Source organism: Panicum virgatum, chromosome 6N (genome assembly GCF_016808335.1).
Source record: "Panicum virgatum strain AP13 chromosome 6N, P.virgatum_v5, whole genome shotgun sequence".
NCBI classification, from domain to species: domain Eukaryota; kingdom Viridiplantae; phylum Streptophyta; class Magnoliopsida; order Poales; family Poaceae; genus Panicum; species Panicum virgatum.
Genome location: NC_053150.1, coordinates 10,360,923 through 10,384,230, shown reverse-complemented (window position 1 = coordinate 10,384,230; position 23,308 = coordinate 10,360,923). Strand labels below are relative to the sequence as shown.

Sequence of the window (23,308 nt, the reverse complement as noted above, 5' to 3'; positions counted from 1 at the left end):
TGTGAACTGAGTCTCTCCTGCAATCAACCATATATCATAATTAGTAGTCATAGTCAAAAATATGTGTGCATATATAGGTGCAATGTATACCTGTGAAACGAATACCACCAGCACTACCACTACCACCAGCACCACCACCACCTAAATGGACAACAAAAACATATCAATCACATAAATAAAATCCTAAATACACCTAAGTCATACACCTAAATCTTACCTAAATCCTAAAACAAATCATCTAATATTCTAAATCAACTCATAGGGTAAAAAAAATCGAGTTCATACCTTGTAGCGGCTAACCGCCGCTCCGGGCCGGTAAACCGGCGACGCGCGCGGTTTACCGGTGGGGGGCGGTAGATCCGCTGCCGGGCAGTCTTACCGGAGCTACCGCCGGCTAGCCACGGTTTTCGGGCGGCTGGCCGGCTGTGAGCTCCGGTCGCGGCGTGGGGGCGGCGGAGGGGTCGCAGCGTGGGGGCGGGCAGGGTTCTGGGGGGCGGCGTGAGGTTCTGGGGTGTTTATGAAGGTCGCCGGCGCATTCGGGCCAAAGTGGGCTTTAATGGGCCGGCTCATTTTTTTCTTTTTCTTTTTTGGTTTAACTTCACATGCCCGCAAAGTATACTAAATGAACGAATATTTGAAAAAATTTGACACCATTAGATTCTTCGCAACTTGAAGTATTTTTAGTAATTTTTTTATTTTTTTAAAATTTAAATTTGAAGTTTTGAATTGGCCGATTTGATACCGGCCGGTACCGAAACCGGTTCGGAAACCGCGGTTGCCAGACAAAAAAAACCCGGCTGTGAACACATGCTGGCCCAGGGCTCTGTGAACACATGCTGGTGACGGCGCTGTGGCCTGCGGGGCTACGAACCAGCACGGCCCGAGAAAGAGGCACATCGGGCGGCCCATTCCACCATCTACATGTGTGTAGCATTAGGATCAGGATTTTTCTTTAAAGAGGGAGCTGAAATGAAATATTCGGCGAGTCCATTTACGGCGCGCGAGTGGAGCGCAATGCATTGCAGAAGCAGGTGGGCCCGCACGCACTGTTCTTCCTCCTCTTCCGAGCTCGTGATGGTGATGGTCGTTGGGGTAAGGAACGGTGGACGCCGATCGGCCGACGGGATGGGGTAGCAAAGACACTGGCAATAGGGTATTATATGATTTGAGTATTTCACAGGAAGATGTTAAGTGACGATAAATCTACAGATCACGTGTGTACACATAGGAAACAATACTTGAAAAGAGAATCGCAAAATTCATAAAAATCCATTTCCCAAATTCCCGTTAGTTGACATTCTAGCACAACATTGTTCTAGGATGGTGGCACATCTGGTAGTTGTAGAACATTCCGAGCATGAGTGTGGATTTCGTAACTTCATCCTCTCTAAATTATTAGTCGTTTTGATTTTTAGATACGCAGATTGTACTATACACTAGAAATAAAATATATATCTAGATGCAGAATAAAAACTATGCACCTTGAAAAATCAAAACGACTACTAATTTGGAACAGAGTTAGTAACACGTTTAGGTTGCTTTGACGTATTGATTTTTTAAGAAATAAATCTACCTTATCCTAAGTTATTAGCATCCATCTACTTGACCCCTCATTTATGAAACTAGATATTCTAATCTCAAACTATCTCAATTGTATTAATAACTCTCTAGAGTGGTTTTGGAGTACACATGGACAGTGATGCGGTAAGAACATATGTGGAAATCTACCCTCCAAACTAATCAGATGAACATGAACCTTTGAAGTCATATCCTTGCTAGCCATTTTACACACTAACTATTTGAGTAGGTGTTTAATTCTGGAGATCCCGAGGCTGGTGCTTCAGGAAAAATAACGGTAACTCCATATTCACATCACAATGATTCAAAATATTTAATTTTCTACTGCACATATTTCAACATCATTTATTTCGGTCCACAACTTCAAAATGCAAACATAACTTCTGGTCCGAATGCACAAAACATATCACATATATATATCTGTGACGATAGAATTTGCACACATTGACTCCATGATCATGATATTTGTATTTTTGCTCCATTTATTTGCTTGTATCCCCTCTCTAGGAACTCTCAACTTATTCTCTTCAATACCCACCTCGTGCCCCTCACATGCCACCTGCACTCCTCCATTGCCTTGACCTCCATCCACCTTGATTCCTTCTCATGCTTAGCTTCTCTGGGCCTCCATCTTCTTTGTTGTGATCACACGATCGCCATAAGGTTTGGTTCTCACAGTTTGGACGCCGATCGGTAGAGCTCGATGTAGTCCAGGGCAGGCCGGTTCCATGACCAGTCCTGCTCCATGACCCTCTTGCAGAGGGAGTGGAACCAGTCCCGGGCGTCGAACCAAGCAGAGATCGCCCTGAGATAGAACATCACCAGGAAGGAGCGACGATTAAGATCGAATTGCTGAGTTCACTGAAGCAGGCTCTGTGAGATTGTGTACCTATTCAGAGCATAGTCGACACCATTGTTGTCAGCTCCATCAAAGCTGAACCCGTTTGGCTCAAGGCCTCGAGCCCGGGCCCGTTCCTTGTCATTGTCCACGTCAAAGACAGTGTCGTAGAGCCCTGGGGAACACAAGAGAGATCGGTCAGGTCCTGAGCTCACTTCATCCTAGGCCCCGTTTGGGAGGGCTTCTGGAGCGGCTTCACGAGCGGCTCCAGGTGAAGCCCTCCCAAATGTTTGTTTTGTAACCGGCTTCACGTGTGAAGCCGGTCCTGAAGCCATCGGCGGCTTACACAGGCAAGGTGAAGCCATGAAATCGTGGCTTCACGCGGCTTACACATCAATCTAACAAGTGAAGCTGTTTTGCCAAATATTTTCTAAAATGGCTCCAACTCCACCAGAGAAGCCGCTCCATCTGAGGAGCCGGAGCCGGAGCTGTTTTTGGAAGAGCCGGAGTCCTGCCAAACAGGCCCCTAGTGTATGCAGAGTGCAGGGAGTTTGATGGCAATGGGGAATAATGGTTAAGACTTAAGAGCTGCAGCACATACATACCTCCAGTTTTCCGGACAATAGGGATGGCTCCATACCGCATGGCGACCAACTGAGTTAAGCCACAAGGCTCAAATATGGATGGAACCAGAATGAAGTCAGAGCCAGCGTATATCTGTAGAAGAGCATCATGACCATGGAATTATATTAGACAGGATTACAGTAATTCTCTGATGAGGCCGGCACTTCGTGTTGGTGATCATATAATTCGTCAGCTTACCAGATGTGAAAGAGGCTCATCGTAGGTCAAACACATCTTCACTCGACCATGATTTTCACCCTGGAGAGTATTTGCCAAGTTGGCAAAATCACCTTGGATCCGAGGGTCTGGGGCAGAACCAAGCAGAACCACCTGGAATGCAGTGTACCATTTTCAGTCTTAAGATATGATGACAGATGGAAACAATTACAGAAAGAGAAATAACAATGTGCAATCTGCAATGCAAGGAGGATGGATCGACCTGTCCATTCCTTTCAAGTGTTCGACGCATCGCATGCTTGATGAGGTGAATTCCCTTCTGGGCTGTCAGGCGACTGATGATTCCAACAATGGGCACATCATTTTGCTGTAACCCAAGTTTCTGTTGCAAGGCCCTCTTTGCAGCAGCCTTGCCTTCGACGACATTCTCGGTAGTGTAATGGACCTGGAATTTATTAAAATAACCATTTAAACATGTACCCACCACACTAGTATATGTTAGCATCTTTGAACAACCAGTAGCCAGGAACAGGGTGCAGATTAAAAAAATTGCATGCATATTACTTAAAATGATTGTTCAACTTATTGGCCATCTAAAACAAATGTGTTATTAATGAATTAAGCTTTTTTGTTGCAGTTTACTAAGCATAGTCACAAAGTTCCTGGGTCGACCGGGTCGAGGAATGGGGTCGAGGGTCGAGAGTCGTCATTTTATAAAATTGTGGTACGAAGGGGGTATACATCTATGGAACGATAAATTATTATGTGGGACGCGACTCTGATTCATCGGGGTCGATATCTTCGGGTCGATAAAGACAAAAACTATATATGTGCTACTAATGAAGAAACTAATCTGCACAAGCATATAAGAAACATATAAAAGAGTACATTTAGACCATGCTACACGTACTCAGCTCATTGTCTAACAAAAACCACACCAATCCACTGTCCTTTACCTCCTTATCCCAATTAAATCTGCTAGCAATGGGGCTGCGACCCCTTTCAAACCGGAACACGATCCAACCTTGAATGGGACACTAACCCTCTTCGACCCCGACCCTCGAATCGGAACGACGATCCCGGGTCGAGGGACGAGGCATCGACCCCGAATCCTGTGACTATGTTACTAAGTTCACCTAGAAATGGCATAAATAGCTTGCAACAAAAATCAAAATGTATATAGATAAAGTTTACCGGGATAAAGCTGTCACTGTATGGATCCCAGATATCTGGATCAATTCCATTGAGAATGCCGTAGAACTTTCCAAGATGAGGAGCAATGGCACCATGGCCTGACACTTCCCTTGAATATGTATTAGAGACCTGCAAAGAATGGAAAATGTGAGTACTTAAACATATCAAAAAGAACATAATTCTTTTTTTTTGAAAGCTATACAGTGGGGGAAGCCTCCACTGCGGTAGGGTGTGTATATATATATATATATATATATATATATATATATATATATATATATATATAAGGCAAAAGCTGTACAGAGGACCATAGTCCAGAGAGTGCCAAAGTGCTACAGGAGGAGAAAGAGAGCAAAACAAGCTACCTAGGGAGCTCTGAGAGAGCTAGAAGAAAATCAAATAGATTTGAACACTATCCAGTAAAAGAACATAATTCTATAGTAAATGACAAGCCATTTGGTGTCCATGACATAAAATGTGTAAAAAAATATTAAAATCTGTAAGATTGTGTATCACTCACAGTTGTGGCCTTATCACAATATTTCATTGCTTTGCCAATATGATGTGCTCCAAATTCAAGATTATGGATCGTAAATATGACCCGTGCATTTGCCAAACTGGACTGTGCATAGTTTTCTTTGTATAGCCAGGCAGTAGGAGCACTTGACCAATCATGGCAGTGTATTATATTCTGAAAGGAGGATAAAATGTCAGCTATTTTAAATGAGAAGTTAAAATAAATAGACAAATAAGTCAACTTCTCTGAAAATCAGTACACAAGTTAAAGATTTTAGAATGAAAGCTTAATGAATCAAATTAAGATAGTGAAGCAGCATAAGATAGAACGACTAATACAAACTTTTCTTAATATAATATGAACGATGCATGTATCCCTAACACATGAAAATCCAATAAAACCCCATGTGTAAACAAAGCATACCGGTGAAGATCCACTCTGGAGGAGAAAATCTAGAGCAGAATGACAGAAGAAGCCAAATCGACGGTCATCATTCCTTCCATATACACATCCAACTCCAAACATCCTGAAAAAGTAAATGCCAAGTTATCATCTTGAAGCTTCTTACAAGAAAATCTCAGCAGATTGTGAAACAAATGCGATAAAGAAATCATTAGACTAGTATACACATATATGGCAAAAATCACGCTATTTGAATTACAGAAAAACTAAAAAGAGGCTTGGAACATAAATTCAAACATCTTACAACAGGTACACCAGAAGATTACTGAGCATTGCTTCCAAACATTAGAAATGAAACTCAAATTAAACACCATCTCATTCAACAAAAATTGAACAGTAAACTGCACCGATGAAACAGCAGAAAATGTGGTACTGATTTCTAAAACTACCATCAGACCAAGTGAAGACTCCCAGTGCCTCTAAAGTATACATGCACCTGAATAAAATAAGTTATCACCTTATTTTTCAAAAAAATATCCAAGCAGTCCCAATTTAGTATACAAAATGAATGAGTGGTTATTTGTTCTTTTTCTTTTACTAGCCTCCCTATACTTTGTCTACCCCAAAGGAGATCATGGAACTGCCAATCTAAAATATCATTATTGCAACTAGTTCATCAACCAGCATTTCCCTGTGATGAATAATGATTCAATCCAAATAACATATCTACTCTTTTGATAATAAAAGTTACATGACTTTAAAAGAAAAAATGGATTTGCTGATCAGAATAAACTTAGCAAACATACTAATCCAAAAGAGACTACAGATCCACCAATATGACATGAGCCAATGTGCAGCAGCAAAAAGAAAGAAATATTATTGCCTGGAAGGATTTAACAAAGTTTTCCGGTTCTCCATTTTGATAGTAATTATATGAACATTTAGACTAATCAAAACCAGGTTAATAATTCTGCATTGCCACTTACAAACCAGTATAAGGCTCCAGCACGTTGAGTTTTTTGAATAAGTGACACTAAGGCTTTTACATCTATGAAGAATAAGCTGCTACATACCCATTTTGAGGTTCCAAGAAGTAAACACAGAGGTCTTCGACATGTCCACGCCATACTTTTATTTCAGAACCACCCCAAGAAAAACTTTGATGAATATGCAAATTCTTCACCTGCATTTAGATCGATGCATGTTGATTGCTAAGAGATAAACGTTACGATATAGCCACCTTCTGTTTTCTCACGCTTATCACTAGGTTAGTGGTGTTTGCCTCTGTCATTTTTTTTCATATTATCCAACAATCTACAAAGGAATTAAAATGTATTTGCCAACTAATGCAAATAAAACAAGGAATTATACTTGATATACTAAGCTACATATTTACGACTCCAAAGCATTCCGCATAAACAAAAGCTACAGATGAGGAATGTGTGATCTAATTACGATTAAGCACATGCATAAACAGTAGCACGGTAGCCTTAGATGCTCTTAACATGGAGATGTCAACTTCAGTTCTAGCTATAAAGCCACTACACTTGTCATAGAAGAGATGCAGTAAAGCACTTTTAACTTACATTGCTTAGATTCAAGCAATCGTGCTTCGGAAGAATAACCTCAACATTGTGTCCTAAATCTTGAACAGCACGTGAAAGACTCGTAACAACATCACCAAGACCTCCAACCTGCGATAGCATTCGACAGACAGCATACTATTAATGTAATGCAACACTAAAACGAGAAAAAAGTGATGATGTCTCATGTGTTGTCAATCACAGGAATTTACTTAGAAATATGGATTACCTTTGCTATGGGAGCCATCTCAACAGCAATGTGGACAATATGCATAGGAGGTTCCTTTGCAGTTGAACCAAAAACAGGAATATGATAGTCCAAGCCATTCCTGTTGTCGAAAATTCCACCTTCTTCTGACTCCGAGAAAACGAAGTCCATTATATAGGCGTCCTGAGGAACGTTAACTGGAAAAGGAACACTCTACTTCAGAAATGAGAACAAATAAGGGGAAAAGAAAGAGATTTGTATTTGTGCATCTCTGTGCTACATTAAATAAATCCTAAGTATCTAAAGGAGAAGTAACATCCCAGTGCTTGAATATCAAAACAACTTCCAAAAACATGGTACAAAGCAGCAGACAGGAACCAACATGAGTTTGACCTAGACTTGATGAAAAGTTGCCACATTTTTCCAAGGCTTGACTGACAAGCAGCAGTTTGAACTCTTCTGCTGTCTGCATTCTCTAAAATACAGCCTTTTAAAAAAACTCGAATAAAAATCTTTATAGACATCTGTTATAGCATTAGACTAACTAGCTCCTCTAAAAGAATAGATTTGTGCCACCTTTTTATATTCAGGTTTCATAAGTAAGAACTACATCATATCTATAAATGGATATACAATTCTATAGGACAATACTAATGGCACAAAAACGAACATCTTGGAAACGCATTAGCACTAGGAACAATAATGTAGGAAGCTCGAACCTGTTGCTTTTAAGTGCGAACCATGTTCTGCTTTTACCATCTTCTGGGGTGGCAACACACCACCTGGATGCATCCAACGGTTAAAAGAACATCGAAACCAAACCTCTGGCTTTCCATTTAGCACTGTATTAGAAGGATTGTAAAGAACGTCAACTGTGGTTCCAGCACGTATTTCAAGTGGTTCGGTATAAACTATGTGTTTTTGAGAAACCAGAAACATTCTCATAGTCTTTTCTTTCATCTCAGCTTTCAATTTTGCCCTTCTCTCAGCCTGTGCATGTAAAAGGAAGCAAAAAAGTCAACTAAAAGATTCCCCCATAAAGAGCTGCTCCTTTTTTATATAACAGTCAAAGCTTTGAAGAAATGCTGCTACTTCGTTAGACCACACATCGTGGGTTACTAGTTACATCAGTTAGCAACTACCTTCCAAGTTTGAAGAGATGAATGATTCAGATTTTCAGGTTAACTATGTTTTCTTCAAAAGACTAGTCACTATGGAATTTGGATGAATTATTTAAAAGCATAAAAATAATCAAGCAGAGATGGAAATTGTCAACTGCCTAAAATGACTCGTTATGGGAAAGTCAGCCATCGATGAACTGTAACCGTGTGTTTGGTTGCGAGATCACTGGGTTGGGTTGGATCCAACTCGGATTTTGGGGACGGAGCCAACCCATCCATTGTTTGATTGCACTTCTGATTTTGAGGACGGAGTGAACCCATTCCATGTTTGGTTGAAGGAATTGGAAATACGGGTTGGATGGCATGATAACACCGTTAGTGAGGGTCCCACTTGCAACCAATGGACCCCACCTGTCAAGCTCTCATCTTTTTCTTTTTCTTTTTTTCCACTCACCCTTTTCTTTTTCTTTTTTTCTCTAGCCCGAGCGCGGGGAGGGGGCGGGCGCCTGCCGCGCAGCTCGTCGGGGCAAGCTGCAGCCGGCACGAGTTCCCCCACCTTGCCGTCCCCACCTCGCCTGCCGGCCCTGCCTTGCCGCCGGCCGCCGCGCTCTCGGCCCGCCGGCCCCATCCGCGGCCTCCGCCAGCCGGCCGACCACGGCCCCGCCCTCGCGCCGGCCGACCACGGCCCCAGCCCCCGCGACGCCCCCCCGCCCGCGCGCTGCCGTCGTCCACGCCGCGCCGGTGAGCTGCAGCTCCGGCCCCCGCGGTTCCCTGCCCGGCCGCACGGAGAGAGATGGGGGCACGGGGCAGCAGAGAGGAGAGCCGGGAGAGAGATGGGGCAGTGACGGGAGAGAGACGCGGCGTCAGAGCGGAGCGGAGCGAACTCGTCCGCCAGATTTCGTGGGATAGAGCCAACCCGCATCTCCACCGAATATACCTCTCTTGGGTCCGCTCCGTCCCCTGCTGCATCCATCCAAACACTCCAAAAAGAGGTCCGACCCATCCGAGTTGGACTCCTTCTCCCAACCAAACACACGGTAACTTGATTTAAGAGCAATAGGTCTATTGCAACTGACCTTCATTCTAATAGCCTCCTCCCTTTCTCTCCTCTCTTGTAGAAGCCTAGTATAGATCCTCTGTTCTTCTTCCGCCCAATATTCTTCCTCAGTCATGTTATTGGGCAGGATAGAATGAAAATCCTGTCTGCCATTGTTATCATAAATCCTTGCATTCCCTGGCGGCCCATCAGCAAACACCCAGTCCAACGCGTATGCTCTTTGAGGTAAGACAACTGTAAGGAAAGACCAGGTGTTATCATTGTGGTTAATGGAGTAAATAACAAACATAAAGAACCAACATTAGTAAAAGACTGCAAAGCTTATGTGGCTTCAAGTAGTAGGTGTTGGTGTATATGTGAGCCCCTATATAGAGGCCCATCTAGAGGTCCATGTATAGGATCTATATATCCCACCATTCTAGGGTTTGGAGGAATACAAGTCATTATTCTCTTCTACATGGTATCAGAATAGTCTCTCCCTCTCCTCTGCAGCAGCAGCAGCCGCCGCCGCCGCCATGGCAGGCCAGCCGCCGGCGCTGCCCCTCCCTCCCCTCTCCTCCTTCCCTTCCCCCTCTTCCCTTCCCGGCGGCAGCTCCTCTGGGAACTCCCCTGCGAGGATCCCTGCCTCCCCTGCTCTGGGCGCTTGCCTACCTGCAGCTGTGCCCGCAGGTTCGAGTTGCGCCACCGGCGATGGCGGGCTCCTCCACGGCAGTAGCTAGCGCAGCCCGGGCGGGATCTGGTGCCCCCGCCACGGGATCCGGCGTCAGGGCGCCCGAGACGACTTCGACGGGCCCTGCAGCGGTGGTTGCCGAAGCCGCGCCATTGGTGGCGACAGGGACTTGCGCACACGCGTGGGGGGACTTCGGGTCGACCTCTCCCATAGCCAGCCACGCGACCGCCGGTTTGGGATCCAGCGCCTCCACCGCGGATCCCAGCGCCAGGGCGCCGCTTCGACCATCCACGCCCCCGCCCTGGTGCGCCCCGGCCGCAACTGCCGCAACTGCAGCCCCCACGGCCCCTGCTGCCGCGGCCGGCGCGGGCCTTGCTGCTGCTGTCGGTGCGGGCCCGGCTGCCACTGCTGCAGCTGCTGCGCAGCGCACGTGGCTCCAGGCCGCCGCCGGCCCCTGCTTTGCCCGCCCTGGCTGCCTTCGCCGACAGGGTCGTGCGCAAGCAGGTGCGCCCCGCCGCGGTCGACGACCTACGCGGCGCCAACTCGCACCTCGAGGCCAAGCTCGTCGCGGCCAAGCTCGTCCAGGCCACGCGAGCGCACGCCGCGCAGGCCGTCGCGCCCGCCGTGCAGGCCGCCGTCGAGCCCGCCGCACACGCCGCCGCCTCCCTCGCCGCCGTGCACGCTGCGCAGGCCGCCGTGCACGCCGCGCAGGCCATTGCGCAGAGGGACCCCGCGCGAGCCGCTGCCTCCCTCGCCGCCGCGCACGCCGCGCAGGCTGCCGCCCCCGGCGCGTGGCTGCCCCAGGGAGCCACCGCCGGATGCGCCTTCCCCAGGGCCCATGGTGCCGCCCCTGCTGCCAGACTTCCCGTGCATGTGCCTGCGCCCGCGACGGCTGCGGTGCCCGCGCCCCTGCACGCGCCTGTTGTGCCGCCCTTGCCTGCGCACGCGACGGCCGCGCTGGCCATGGCGCACGTGCCCGCGCCCGCACCCGCGTGGCCTGCTTTCGGTATGCCCCCCAGCCAGCAGCTGACCTGGCCTGGAGGTGGGACCCGGCTGCACTGGCGCAGTCCTTCAGCGCCATGGGGTTGACGCTGCCGGTCAGCACCGAGTGGATCGCCGACTCAGGTGCCTCCTTCCACACCACCCCAGATGTCGGTATCCTCCCTTCTGTCCGACCCTCACACCCCTCTTGTCCTTCTTCCATCATGGTTGGTGATGGGTCTTGCCTTCCTGTCACCGTCGTGGGTTCTGCTCCAGGTTCTTTTCGTCTTCCCAATGTCCTTGTTGCTCCTCGGATGGTTCATAACCTTCTTTCCATTTGTCAGTTTACAGCTGACAATTCTTGTTCCATCGAATTTGACTCTTCTGGCCTCACTGTAAAGGATTCGGCCTCCCGGCGTCCGCTCCTTTAGTGTGACAACACGGGGCCCCTTTACACCCTTCGCCTTCCGTCTTCCGCTACACCGCTTTCGCCTTCTTCTTCGTCTGCCGCTTTTGCCGCGACGCCGTCTTCCACCACCTGGCACCGCCGTCTTGGTCACCTTGGCCGCGATGTTCTGGCTCAGCTCGGTCGTAGTACCGATGTTCCTTGTACTAGGGCTCCTGCTGAGCACCTCTGCCATGTGTGCCAGCTTGGTTGTCATGTTCGATTTCCTTTTTCCTCTTCTTCTTCGCATGCGATGCATGCCTTTGATCTTGTTCACTGTGACCTGTGGACCTCTCCTATTCTCAGCCTTTCTGGCTACAAATACTATCTGGTGGTGGTCGATGATTTCTCACACTACTCTTGGACTTTTTCTTTGCGTGACAAGTCTGAGACCTTTCCCACCCTCCTCCACTTCTTTGCCTGGGTGTCCACTCAGTTCGGCCTCACCATTAAGGCCGTCTAGTGTGACAACGGGCGTGAGTTCAATAACTCCACCTCCCGTTCCTTCTTCCTCTCTCGGGGTGTTCAACTGCATATGTCTTGTCCATATACATCTCCTCAGAACAGCAAGGCTGAGCGGATGATTCGCATGACGAACAATGTCGTGCGCACCCTTCTGATCCAGGCCTCTGCCCCGCGCTTCTGGGCGGAGAGCCTCCACACCGCCACCTACTTGTTTAACCGCCTTCCGTCCACTGCTTCTCCTGCTCCCACTCCACACCACGCTCTTTTCGGTACCCCTCCTCGCTACGACCACCTTCGGGTCTTCGGGTGTGCGTGTTACCCTAACACCTCCGCCACCGTTTCTCACAAGCTGGCGCCCCGCTCGACTCGTTGTGTGTTCCTTGCGTACTCCCCTGACCACAAGGGGTACCGATACTTTGACCTCACCTCTCGACGTGTCCTGATCTCCCGACACGTCGTCTTTGACGAGTCGGATTTCCCCTACTCCACCTCATCCACACCTTCTCCTGACCCCGAGTTGGAGTCCCTGTTTCCGACTGACCCGGTGGTTCAGCCACCGTTACCGGTCTGTCCTTTCCCTACAGGTTTTCCCAGCACACCGGCACCGCTTCCGGTGATCTCTACTGCGCCGTGCGTGGCCCCGGTGCCCGCGGTCGCGCCACGTGCGGCCTCCGGACCTCCAATCGTGCCGCGTGCGAACCCAGTGTCTCCTGCTGTGCCACGTGCGGCCCCGGTATCTTCCCCTGCACCAGCGCGGTACGCTCAGCTGGTGCAGGTGTACCGGCGTCGTTCAGTGCCGACACCGGCGCCACCGCGGTACGCTCAGCCGATGCAAGTGTACCGGCGTCGTTCGGCGCCGACACCGGCACCGCCGGAGGCTCCTGCGGCGCCTACACCCGAGCCGTCGCCGCCGCCGCCGGCTCGCTCTCGCGTCGAGCCGGCGGTGTACCACCCGCCAGTCATCCATCGGGATCCTCAGCATATCCATCCCATGGTGACCCGGCGGATGGCGTCTCAGGCTGCGACTCTCTCCGCCACCGAGGGCGAGCTGCGGGTCTCTCCGGTACCCTCCTCTGTCCGCTACGCCCTAGCGGATCCTCACTGGCGTCGCGCGATGGAAGAGAAGTGCACGGCTCTCCTTGCCAACTAGACGTGGGACCTTGTGCCGCGTTCGTCTGGTTGCAATATGGTCACTGGCAAGTGGATCTGGACGCATAAGCGTCGGGCTGATGGCACACTAGAGCGCTACAAGACTCGCTGGGTTCTCCGGGGTTTCACCCAGCGGCCTGGTGTGGACTACGATGAGACCTTCAGTCCAGTGGTGAAGCCTGCTACTGTGCGCACGGTCCTCTCGCTCGCACTCTCTCGCTCCTAGCCTGTGCACCAGCTGGATGTGAAGAATGCCTTTCTTCATGGCACTCGGTCAGAGATAGTGTACTGCTCTCAGCCAGCGGGATTTGTGGACTCGAGTTGTCTGGATATGGTCTACCGGCTCAACAAGTCCCTCTATGGTCTGAAGCAGGCTCCTCGGGCTTGGTACTCTCGGTTCGCCACGTTCTTGCTGACTTTGGGATTCACCGAGGCTAAGGCTGACACTTCTCTATTCATCTACCACCGTGGGGATGAGACTGCCTACCTGCTGCTCTATGTTGATGATATTGTGCTCACCGCCTCCAGTCAGTAGTTGCTTGAGCGCATCATCTCCTCTCTGCAGTAGGAGTTTGCTATGAAGGATCTTGGTCAGCTCCACCACTTCTTGGGCGTTACTATTGAGACTCGCCCGTCTGGCCTGTTCCTTCACCAGCAGCAGTATGCACTCGACATTCTGGAGCGGGCTGGGATGACTGATTGCAAGTCATGCTCCACTCTTGTCGATACTCAGGCGAAGCTGTCTGCTAATCTGGGTGATCCCATGGCTGATCCTACTGCCTACCGGAGCCTTGCCGGTGCCTTGCAGTACCTGACCTTCACCCGGCCGGATCTCACCTATGCCGTTCAGTAGGTCTGTCTTCACATGCATGATCCCCAGTAGTCTCACCTTGCTGCACTGAAGCGTCTCCTCCGCTACGTCCGTGGCACTGTTGGCTTTGGCTTGGTTCTTCACCGCTCTCCCACCTCTGAGCTGGTGGTCTACACCGATGCTGACTGGACTGGCTGCCCGGACACTCGCTGCTCCACTTCCGGCTACGCCGTCCTTCCTGGGCGGCAACCTTGTCTCCAGGTCGTCCAAACGGCAGCCGATTGTCTCCCGCTCCAGTGCTGAGGCGGAGTACCGGGCTATCGCTAACGGCATGGCGGAGGAGTCCTGGCTCCGACAGCTCTTGGCGGAGCTCCACAGCCCGCTCGCCAAGAGCACGCTCGTCTACTGCGACAACGTCAGCACCATGTATCTCTCCATCAACCCTGTCCAGCATTAGCGGACGAAGCATGTGGAGATTGACCTGCACTTCGTGCGCGTTAGGGTCGCCATCGGCGATGTTCGGATACTCCATGTCCCGACTACCTCTCAGTTTGCAGACATCATCACCAAGGGACTACCCTCCTCGACCTTCTCGGAATTTCGCTCCAACCTCAACTTAGCAGGTGGCTAGTTGTGGCTGCGGGGGGGGGGGGGTATTTGCCCTTTGTACTCTCTTCTTGTCCAGTCTTGAACACCGCTGCGCTGGTAGTTCAGACTGTGGGGGGTGTTGGCTTTCTTGTTGTCCAGTCTTGAACACCGCTACGCCGGTAGTTCAGACTGCGGGGGGGGGGGGGTGTTGGTGTATATGTGAGCCCATGTATAGAGGCCCATGTATAGGATCTATATATCCCACCCTTCTAAGGTTTGGAGGAATACAAGCCATTATTCTCTCCTACAGTAGGCTTTTCTTTTTCTTCATGGGACTATTAAAATACAGAAAGCCATGATATATTTAAATGTGTACCCTTCTAATATTGGAGTATGTTAAGATGGTATAAAATATCAAGTGCACATAACTATGAGATGCCATACCATCTGCATACCACCAATCACCATCTTTGTCATCATGATGAACAAGTCTTTCAGCAAAGGAGAGTCCATCAATCCAATTGTTGTATCCCCCGTGCATCCAAATCTCAGCACTATGAATAAGGGGTCTCGAGTGCCTATTGTAATAGACTCTGACAGTAGCCTCTTGCACAGTAGTGATAGGTTCTATGTACCACAAATTATCAATAGATCCTTTGGCTGAATCCAATACATTATGCAATTTATTCTTCTTTGTCACTATCTCAGCCTTCGCTTGTGCCTTGGCAGCTTCATGTGCCACCCTTTCTTCCTTTATTCGCTTCTCCTCTTCAGTTTGTTTCTTCCTTTCAGCTTCTTCCATGGCAAATCTCTCAAGTTCTCTTTGCTTTTCTTCATCCAAGAAATCCGCAAACGAATGTTCATCCATGGTGCTTTCTATTTGTATCACGAAATCATTCTTACCGTTATTTTCATACATAGTGCTACCATTAAAGAACACAAAATCAAATCTGTATGCCTGCTTGGGAATGTATAGTTTGCAGGACCACCAGTCCCCTCCCAGTTCGCTCTTGTGCAATTTTTCAGTGAAAAACTTCCACTTCCACCCATTGAATGCTCCTTTTATTAGTACGTCAGGCTCATTGGCTATAGCTGATAGATCACGATTGAAATACAAAGCAATAGTTGAATTAGCTTTCAGTACCTCTGGAAAAACAAAAAACTTGTTTCCTAGTAAATAATTTTTTTCAGCAAGTTCTCGAAGCATCCTTTGTAGTGCTTGTGGATCCATTTTATCATGTGGTGATTCTTGCATATCTTGTTCAGGAGACACAAACATCTCCTCAACTTCATAGTGTTCTTCATCCTCAGATATCCCTACTTCATCTTCAGCCCATAGAGCCTCTTCTTCGGAAAGATGCAGAGATTTGTCCTCGTACGTTTCCATCTCCACCTCAATCACTGAAATGCTTTCATCAGTAACAATCAATTGTTCTTCCCCCATGCTTATACTTTTCTGCTCTTCAACCATTGCAAGGTGTTCCTCATTGATTTTCTTGCTAGTTATCATCTCTGGTGCTTCTTCAATGAAATCTTCCTTATGTTTTTGTAACGAATGGAAATCTTCCTTAGCTGCTATTTCCTCTATAGAAAGTGCATCATGACTCTCAGGAATATCAAGTTTCTTTGTTTGAGACTCTTTGGAGGTGCTGAAAATTGATAGATCTTGCTTATGAAAGCCAACTATGGATTGTTTTTCTTGAGAGATATGAACAATCGATTGTTGTTGTTTGTGCAAACCAATAATAGATTGTTCTGCTTTACTGTAACCAACAATGGATTTGATTTGCTCAGGCACACTAACAATTGATTGATCTTCTTTATGAGAAGCAACAATAGATTGATCTGGTTTCTTATAAGCAACAACAGATTGTATTTTCTTAGGCACAACAGCAATTGATTCATCTTTTCTATGAGAAGCAACAATAGATTGGTTTGGTTTACTGTAAACAACAACAGATTGGATTTGCATAGGCAAACCAATAATTGAGTTGACTTGTCTGCGAGAACCAATAATATACTGGTCTTGTTCTTGTTCATCAAAAGTGGTAACATTTTGCTCTTGCCAATCATAATCTACCGCTTGCTGTTCTTCATGGGTATCAAAAGCTGATCCCTCATCGACACCGAAATCTAATTTGTCCTGTTCCTTGACCTTGACAACTGTCCTGGGCTCAGGCTCCAAACTTTCATGTGTTCCATTATTGGCCTTGTCCTCTATGGATGCTGACTGTAGTACTGGATATTGCCATTGGTCATTATCTACCTCAGAGATTTCTTCTGAAGACTCCACTGCCATATATGTTGCGCTATAAGAAGCACTGCTTAAATCATCCACCTGAAATGTGTCTTTTTCAACCTTAGCATCATCCACCACATTCACTTTGCCCAGGCTTGCACTGTCTGAAGCAGTTCCTAAAATATCCATCTCAAACGAGGCTTGTTGGACATCCACATCAAATATCTCTGGTATATCCCCAGCTTCATTGTTCAGACCAAATCCCAACACATCAACATCAATCCTGTCCTTTTCCACCTTAGCTTCATCCACCACTTCCCTCATAGCATCACTGTTTGTTGTAACTCCTGAAGAATCTGCCACAAATATGTCTTCTTTAGCATTAGTTTCATCCTTTGGATCCAAGTCCTGAACTGCAGCACTGCCAAATTGTACTCCTGTGAAGTCTATGTTGAATTTATCTTCTTCGACTGTAGCTTCATCTACTTCTTCTTCTTCTGCCCCTAATGATATGTTAATCAATGCATTTCTTGATAATTCCACCTCAAACATGTCAAGTGCAGCTTCTTCTGCCACATCCACTTCCCCAGAAGATAAACTGCTTGAAGCATCTTCCAGCAAATCCACTTCAGCAGTGTCTAAATCTCTACTACTTGTCGACTCTTCTGTATCAGTACTTAAAAACCTATTGAATGTGCCAATAGTTCGTTCATCGCTATTACGGTGTATACTCTTCTTGGTGCTCGACTCAGCAGGGAGTCTTGGAACATAACCTCTAAAAGCAGAGACTTTTACCTTAAGATACACCATCTCCCTTGATTTCCTACTAGGAAAATCTGCATAAAGCAATGTAAAAAAAATGAGGTCATCAGAACTGCTAACAAACCAAACAATATTTGCAACACTATTCATCAGACCTGAACTTGCTACTGTGCACCGAATAATCCTGCTTCTGGCAAATCTGCTAGTCCTCAAGAAAGACTGGAAATGCCATAAGAACAACAAAAGTAAGTTCGGCAGCTTAAGTTATTTTGGGATAAAAGAAACTTCTTTTCAGCTAATGCTTGAGCATGATAGAATTGTAGTTACTAACAGAACATGACGGTAAAAAAATCACCTGCTAGATTTTGTATACCTCTTCAATAATAAATAAAGCATTATTCATTAAACATATTAAGATCCTTAATTTGAAAAAATCACTATCAAATTATTTAGGCTACGGGATACTACATTACCAATATTTTACAAACTCACTTAATTTCCTATTATGCCAGTGCCCAAAGGAATAAACATTTCCTTGATCAATCGGTCCAAAGCAAATGAAAAAACAACAAACAGACTATTTTCATTTATAAAATCACCTTACACTAAATGAAAATAGTTAACAGCATCATGTTCATAGAAAGTACATTTAGGATTGCGAAAAGGAGCTAAAATTTCCTAAATAGGACCAACCAAATCCTTCATAATCCTTCAAACAACCCCCCACCCGCCCACACACACATACAAAAAAAACATAACGCCATGATCCCCCAAAGAGAATGACCGCAAAATAAAGGAATCAAAAGTTCAAAACCCGCAAGAAATGTGACCTCATCAATAAGCATAGAGATAAGAGGGATCAAACAACAAAATAGTGACCCTGTCATCTTCAACACACCAAAAGGATAAGATGCACCAACCAATACCTATAAAAATCAAGAGCTTTAGAGGGTGTAAGTTGGAACCATACCTGATTGGGGTCTCCGCCCAAGGTGGTTGCTTGGAGCATGACCGCTGGTCGGTTCCGAGAACAGAGAGGGCTCTGGGGTACGAGAGCCATCTCCATTGCCCAAAACCACCTCCTAACCCTACAAGAACTATTACCAAGTGACGCACCTCCCAAGGCGTATCAACTCCCTCCTCCTCTCTCTTTCTCGCGCTCGCTCACGAGGTATAGGAACAAAAATCAATTCATAATGCACAAGCGAACACCACAGCACGCACTGAAGAGGCTTCCCCTCTCTCCTTTTAATCAAACTGAATTTGATCATTTCTTCTCCCCTTGTTTTACCTGTTGAGTGCGGTCTTGTATGAAAACTGGAGGTGTCATCTTGTGGGTCCCAAGGTTTTGTTGTGCAGCTGTGGGTCACCTTGCTCGCCTAGTTCACGAGACATGCACACCGTATAAGGTGGGGTGATGTGCCATGAGTACCGATGTTGCTTGTGGGCTGATATGTTCCCGAATGGTCCCTGCATGCCGTGTGGGCATCACGTTTTACTTCCACGTGCTCTTGTTCGTTTCTCATGGCATTTTGCTCTTGGTTGCTTCACCGAAAGTAAAGGACTTCAGGTGGGATGTGCCGGCTCTAGACATGACCTGGCAAGTTAGGTAGGCTACATTGGTGACAGCTCTCAAAACCACCAAATTTGTTTCATGAGTTACTCTAATGCAAGATGGCATAAAAAAAATTGAATTACCAGTGAGTAGGGCAATGTGCCAAGGTTCATGCATGCCATATGTGTGTAAAATCTGTGCTTTACTTTCATAGCTTTGATGTGTTCGGGTAGATATCATGTCTGCATATTTTTGCCTCTTGACTTGGCCTGATACCTTAAGTAGGCATTACCAATTATGGTATCGACACTTTCATGAAACCACTAATAATAAGCCCCTTGTTTTCCTTAAGGAAGGAAAAACTATAGTAATTATAGGCAATAATGCATCTATTAACATCTTAGGTAAAGAATAGCATTGCACTGCTAGCTAATCTGACGCCAATGAAGGCAGAGACATTCTAGTGCAAGGTGGTGTTATATTCTCAATCGACGTCATGGTTCACAGCTCAAAGCTTCGAAACATTCCACACGCATACATATGTGCAATAAAGTTGCTTCCATGCGTGCCCCAAATCGATTTTAATTGAAGTAGACAAGTTTACTACAATGTTGGTTGCTTCTGCATGTGTTGATATGTTCTAGAATGTTCCGCGTGTGATGTGAGTTTTCACACTTTACCTTTATAGATTTGTTGTGTGTGTACGCATGCCGACTCTTTGTGTGGCTCACCAAGTTAAGTAGGCATTATATGTTACCTTTGTTGAATTGCATCTTGGGTAGGGAATAGCATGGCACCGCCTGCCAGTCTTTCACTTGTGAAGGAACAAATATTGTATTGCAAGGTGTTGTTATATTCTCAATTGGCATCATGGTATACAGCTTGTGAAATAAAGTTATTGATTTAATGTGCTTGAGTGCAAGGGCGAATCCAGGAATGAAGAACAGGGGGGCTGGTGACCTTCTTCTACCTTGAGCTCCTCCCTTCCTTCATCAATGGTGCTAAAATTTTTAGGAGGGGCTGTGGGGGGATCCACGGTTTGCAAGGCAGTAGGGGGGCTCCAGCCCCCCTAGCCCCCCATGTAAATCCGCCACCGCTTGAGTGTATTTCCATGTGTGCGCGAGGCTGGCTCTTAACGTGAGTAGACAAGTTAAGTACTAGTTTTGGTTGCTTCTATATGTTGATACGTTCTAGAATGTTCCACACGTGATGTGAGTTTTTACACTTTACTTTTATAGCTCTGCTGTGTATGAACACATGCTGACTCTTTGCGTGGCTTGCCAAGTAGGCATTATATGTGGAGAGAATTCCTTATTTAACACTACTAAAGTTCATGCTTCCTTCCTTGACCCAATAAAGTTCAATATTCTCTATTTGACACAATATCTGAATTTGGTTCCCAAATGACACTTACATTCATTTGAAGCAGTAATGGTGTTAAATGGCAGTTGAAAAGACCGTTTTACCCCTGAACCTAATTAGTATAAAATAATGAAATTATATTTGCACATCAGGGATATTGCATCATTTTGGATCTTAGACCATGGCTACGTACTGACTCGCCCAAGATAGTTTCCATCTTTTTTTGACTAGAAGATAGTTTCCATCTTGGGAAAGTGTCTTCACGTTATTGCAAGGCATAGAAATTTGGCATTTTTTCTTCAAAAAAAAAAGAAATTTGGCATTTTTGTCGGGCGAGTGAACAGTTGCCGTCCGATTGCAATCCAAGGGACACAATCTGATAGGCTACTGTTCATCGTCTACCTTGGTCCAGCTACTTATTTCTGCCTTGAGTGATGACGAGAAGCACTCCCCCGCCCTGCCCACATTCGTTGCTGGATCCACCGTCGTCAACCCGCCACCCTCATTCGTTCAATTTTACTCCTCCGCTACCTTCACCTCCCACCACCGGTCCAAGAGACAGTGATGGAAACTATGAAGTAGTCACAGATGCCCCCAAATACAAGTGACTACAGAATATTCCAAATACAAGTGACAGCAAAATATTCCAGGATGAATATGCTCCTCTACACAAACAGTTTAACGGATGTTTGTGCTTGGATTTGCTACTGTGTTACTCTACTTACTCCACTATATTCATGAACTTGAATCTTCAGAAATAATTTCAGGCTTGAGAAAGTTCTAGTCTTGAGACGAGGACGATACTGCAAGAGAATCAATCGGGGGAAAGTGCAAGGATAGTAGGATACCGAAGAGGTAGCGCTCCCACCAATCGAGAATGTCGAGGCCTATGGTGACATTGCAGAGGTGGATCTTGCGCCCAATCCAGTCCATCCTCCCGCCTCCCCGCAAAGCCTGACGGCGGACGCCGCAGCTCACCTCGCCCAGATTTGGAAGGAGCGGCGGGGGCACCGGTGGTCGGAGCAGCACGAGTGGCCGCCGGCGACCCCGCGCGTGCCCGCCCGCGTCTCCCGTGCATCAGTTTGGCAACGGGCCTAACGGGCTTGGGGACCCGTTTGGAGCGGGTACAGGCGAGGTTTTAAATCTCCGGCTATAGCTTCCGCTATCTCCGGCTATAGCTGTTTGAGAGAAATTTAGATAATTTTTGTTACGTACAATTTAGCTCTTAGCTACCGCTATAACCCGCTATAGCTGACTATAGCCTGTTTTTGGACATCGATAGCTAAATGGTTTAGCCCGCTATTTAAAACATTGGGTACAGGGCTGGATATCCCCGCGGGGCTAACGGGGTGGGGCTCCGCAATCCAGCGGGGTGGGTTCGGGAAGGATTTTAGGGCCTGGTTTGATTCCGAAATTTGTCTTAAATTTGTCTTGCCAAAACTAGCGCAGGCTAAAATATTGTCGAGAATATTTTGCCAAAATTTTGGTAAGTACTTTGTAAGGTGGGGTACTTTTTTGAATTCCGATCAATTGAGTGCCAAAATTTATAGTTGCCAAAATTTTGGCAAGATAAATTTTGGAACCAAACCAATCAGACTCTTAAATCCGTGAGGACCTTTCGCGAATGGGGACCCGAAAAACAAAAAAAAAGTGGTCCAATAAGGGCCAACCCAATAAAGATCAATCCAAACCGTGATCCGTCGCACCTTCTCTCTTTCTCACGTCTCGTCCACCACCGCCACCTCGCGCCTCGCCCTCGCCGCCTCACTCTCGACCGCCGCCGCCTCCGCCTCGCGTCTCGCCCGCCACAGCCACCTCGCGTCCAGCTCTCACCGCCTCGTGTCCCGCCCGCCGCTACCGTCACCACTTTCGTCTCACCCGCCGCCGCCGCTCCTCGGCTTCCATCCCTGCGGGGCCCATCAAGGATCAGGGATCCGCGGGGAATGGGGTCGAGGATCAATTTCACCACGTTAAGCCTTTTGGGGTCGGGGCGGGGAATACCGTCGGGGATTGGGGTAGGGATGGGGATCTCTCCCCTGGCCCCGACCCGCCCCGTTGCCACCCTGACCTGTGCATGAGTGTGTTCACAACCAAAAGTGGCATGGCTAGGAGGATCGATGATGGGGATACAAGTAGCGGGTATCCCTAAGATCGTCGTTAAGCAATAAATACCCAATAAGACTAAGATCAACACGGTTTAAGGCGAGTGCAGCCGGTCCACTGAAGGCCGACCCCACCTCGTCCGACCCCTAAGGGACCGTCCCCCTCGGGCAGACCCCCGCGGGGAGGTTTCCGCCTCGCCCGACCCTCGCGGGGAAACTTCCTCCTCGCTAGACCCCTACGAGAAAATATCGCTCCGACCCCGCGGAGAGGGCAAGAGCGGGCCCACACGATAGCTTGACCATACCACGAGCTCGAAGACCATCATTAGTCAAGGGATGGCCCGCGTGGGGTGACATGACTACTCACCCATGCCGTATCACGAGCTCGGGCAACCGCGACAGTACTCCGACACGACAACGCCTCACCGATGGGACGCTACACGCCCTCTCTCCCCGAAGTCAGCTCTAAAGACGGGAAGACCGTCCTCGTGGACAGAGGAGAGGACACCAATTCCTGCCAACGTCAGCTCCACCGGCGAAGCGATCACCAACACGTGTTCCTGCGACGGGACAACAGCTGCAGCACACCACGACGTCTCCCACCCATCATGATCGCCGGGGGCGGAAGTTAGGGGAAGAAGATTGTCACCAAAGACATAGGCGACTAGGGGCCGTACCCAGGTCGTCCGGCCGAGAAGGAAGAGGGCCGGAATGCATCCGACTCCCACAATTCTTTTCTTTTTACTTTTCCATCCTTTTTATATCTGACCCCTCGGTTCTCCCTGAGCTATAAAGGGACGGGGGGTACCCCATGCACGGGGGGGGACCGATTGACCAATCAATCCACACACACGCACACTCGTTCCACCAGAGACCTGGG

The 23,308-nt window shown here is 47.6% G+C and overlaps 1 protein-coding gene across 3 annotated transcripts; it reads right to left on the bottom strand.

Annotated features, from left to right (window-relative positions):
* Positions 1 to 1,839: 1,839 nt before the first annotated feature.
* Positions 1,840 to 21,437, bottom strand: LOC120677806 (starch synthase 3, chloroplastic/amyloplastic-like). 3 transcript variants are annotated; one of them, XM_039959004.1, is made up of 17 exons: positions 21,175 to 21,437; positions 18,380 to 19,006; positions 17,565 to 17,628; positions 14,853 to 17,483; positions 9,319 to 9,533; positions 7,841 to 8,111; positions 7,143 to 7,318; positions 6,917 to 7,024; positions 6,404 to 6,513; positions 5,352 to 5,454; positions 4,932 to 5,102; positions 4,412 to 4,540; positions 3,480 to 3,662; positions 3,239 to 3,370; positions 3,022 to 3,133; positions 2,468 to 2,591; positions 1,840 to 2,383 (listed from the first exon to the last, which is right to left on the bottom strand). In XM_039959004.1, exons 2-17 carry the CDS (start codon positions 18,473 to 18,475, stop codon positions 2,251 to 2,253), a joined length of 4,758 nt encoding a protein of 1,585 aa, XP_039814938.1. In that variant the 5' UTR covers positions 18,476 to 19,006; positions 21,175 to 21,437; the 3' UTR covers positions 1,840 to 2,250. The 3 variants fall into 3 exon arrangements, with proteins under 3 accessions (XP_039814938.1, XP_039814940.1, XP_039814939.1); XM_039959006.1 differs by lacking the exon at positions 18,380 to 19,006 and having other exon boundaries at positions 14,853 to 17,332; positions 17,443 to 17,483; XM_039959005.1 differs by lacking the exon at positions 18,380 to 19,006.
* Between the last annotated feature and the right edge of the window lie 1,871 nt (positions 21,438 to 23,308).

Coding starts and splice junctions, on each gene's coding strand:
- LOC120677806 (XM_039959004.1), bottom strand. CDS start 18,475: ATGGAGATGGCTCTCGTACCCCAGAGCCCTCTCTGTTCTCGGAACCGA. Junction 4,541..4,931: donor ATTGTGATAAGGCCACAACT/GTGAGTGATACA, acceptor CATTCTTTGCAG/GTCTCTAATACATATTCAAG. Junction 3,663..4,411: donor ACAGTGACAGCTTTATCCCG/GTAAACTTTATC, acceptor AATAAATTCCAG/GTCCATTACACTACCGAGAA.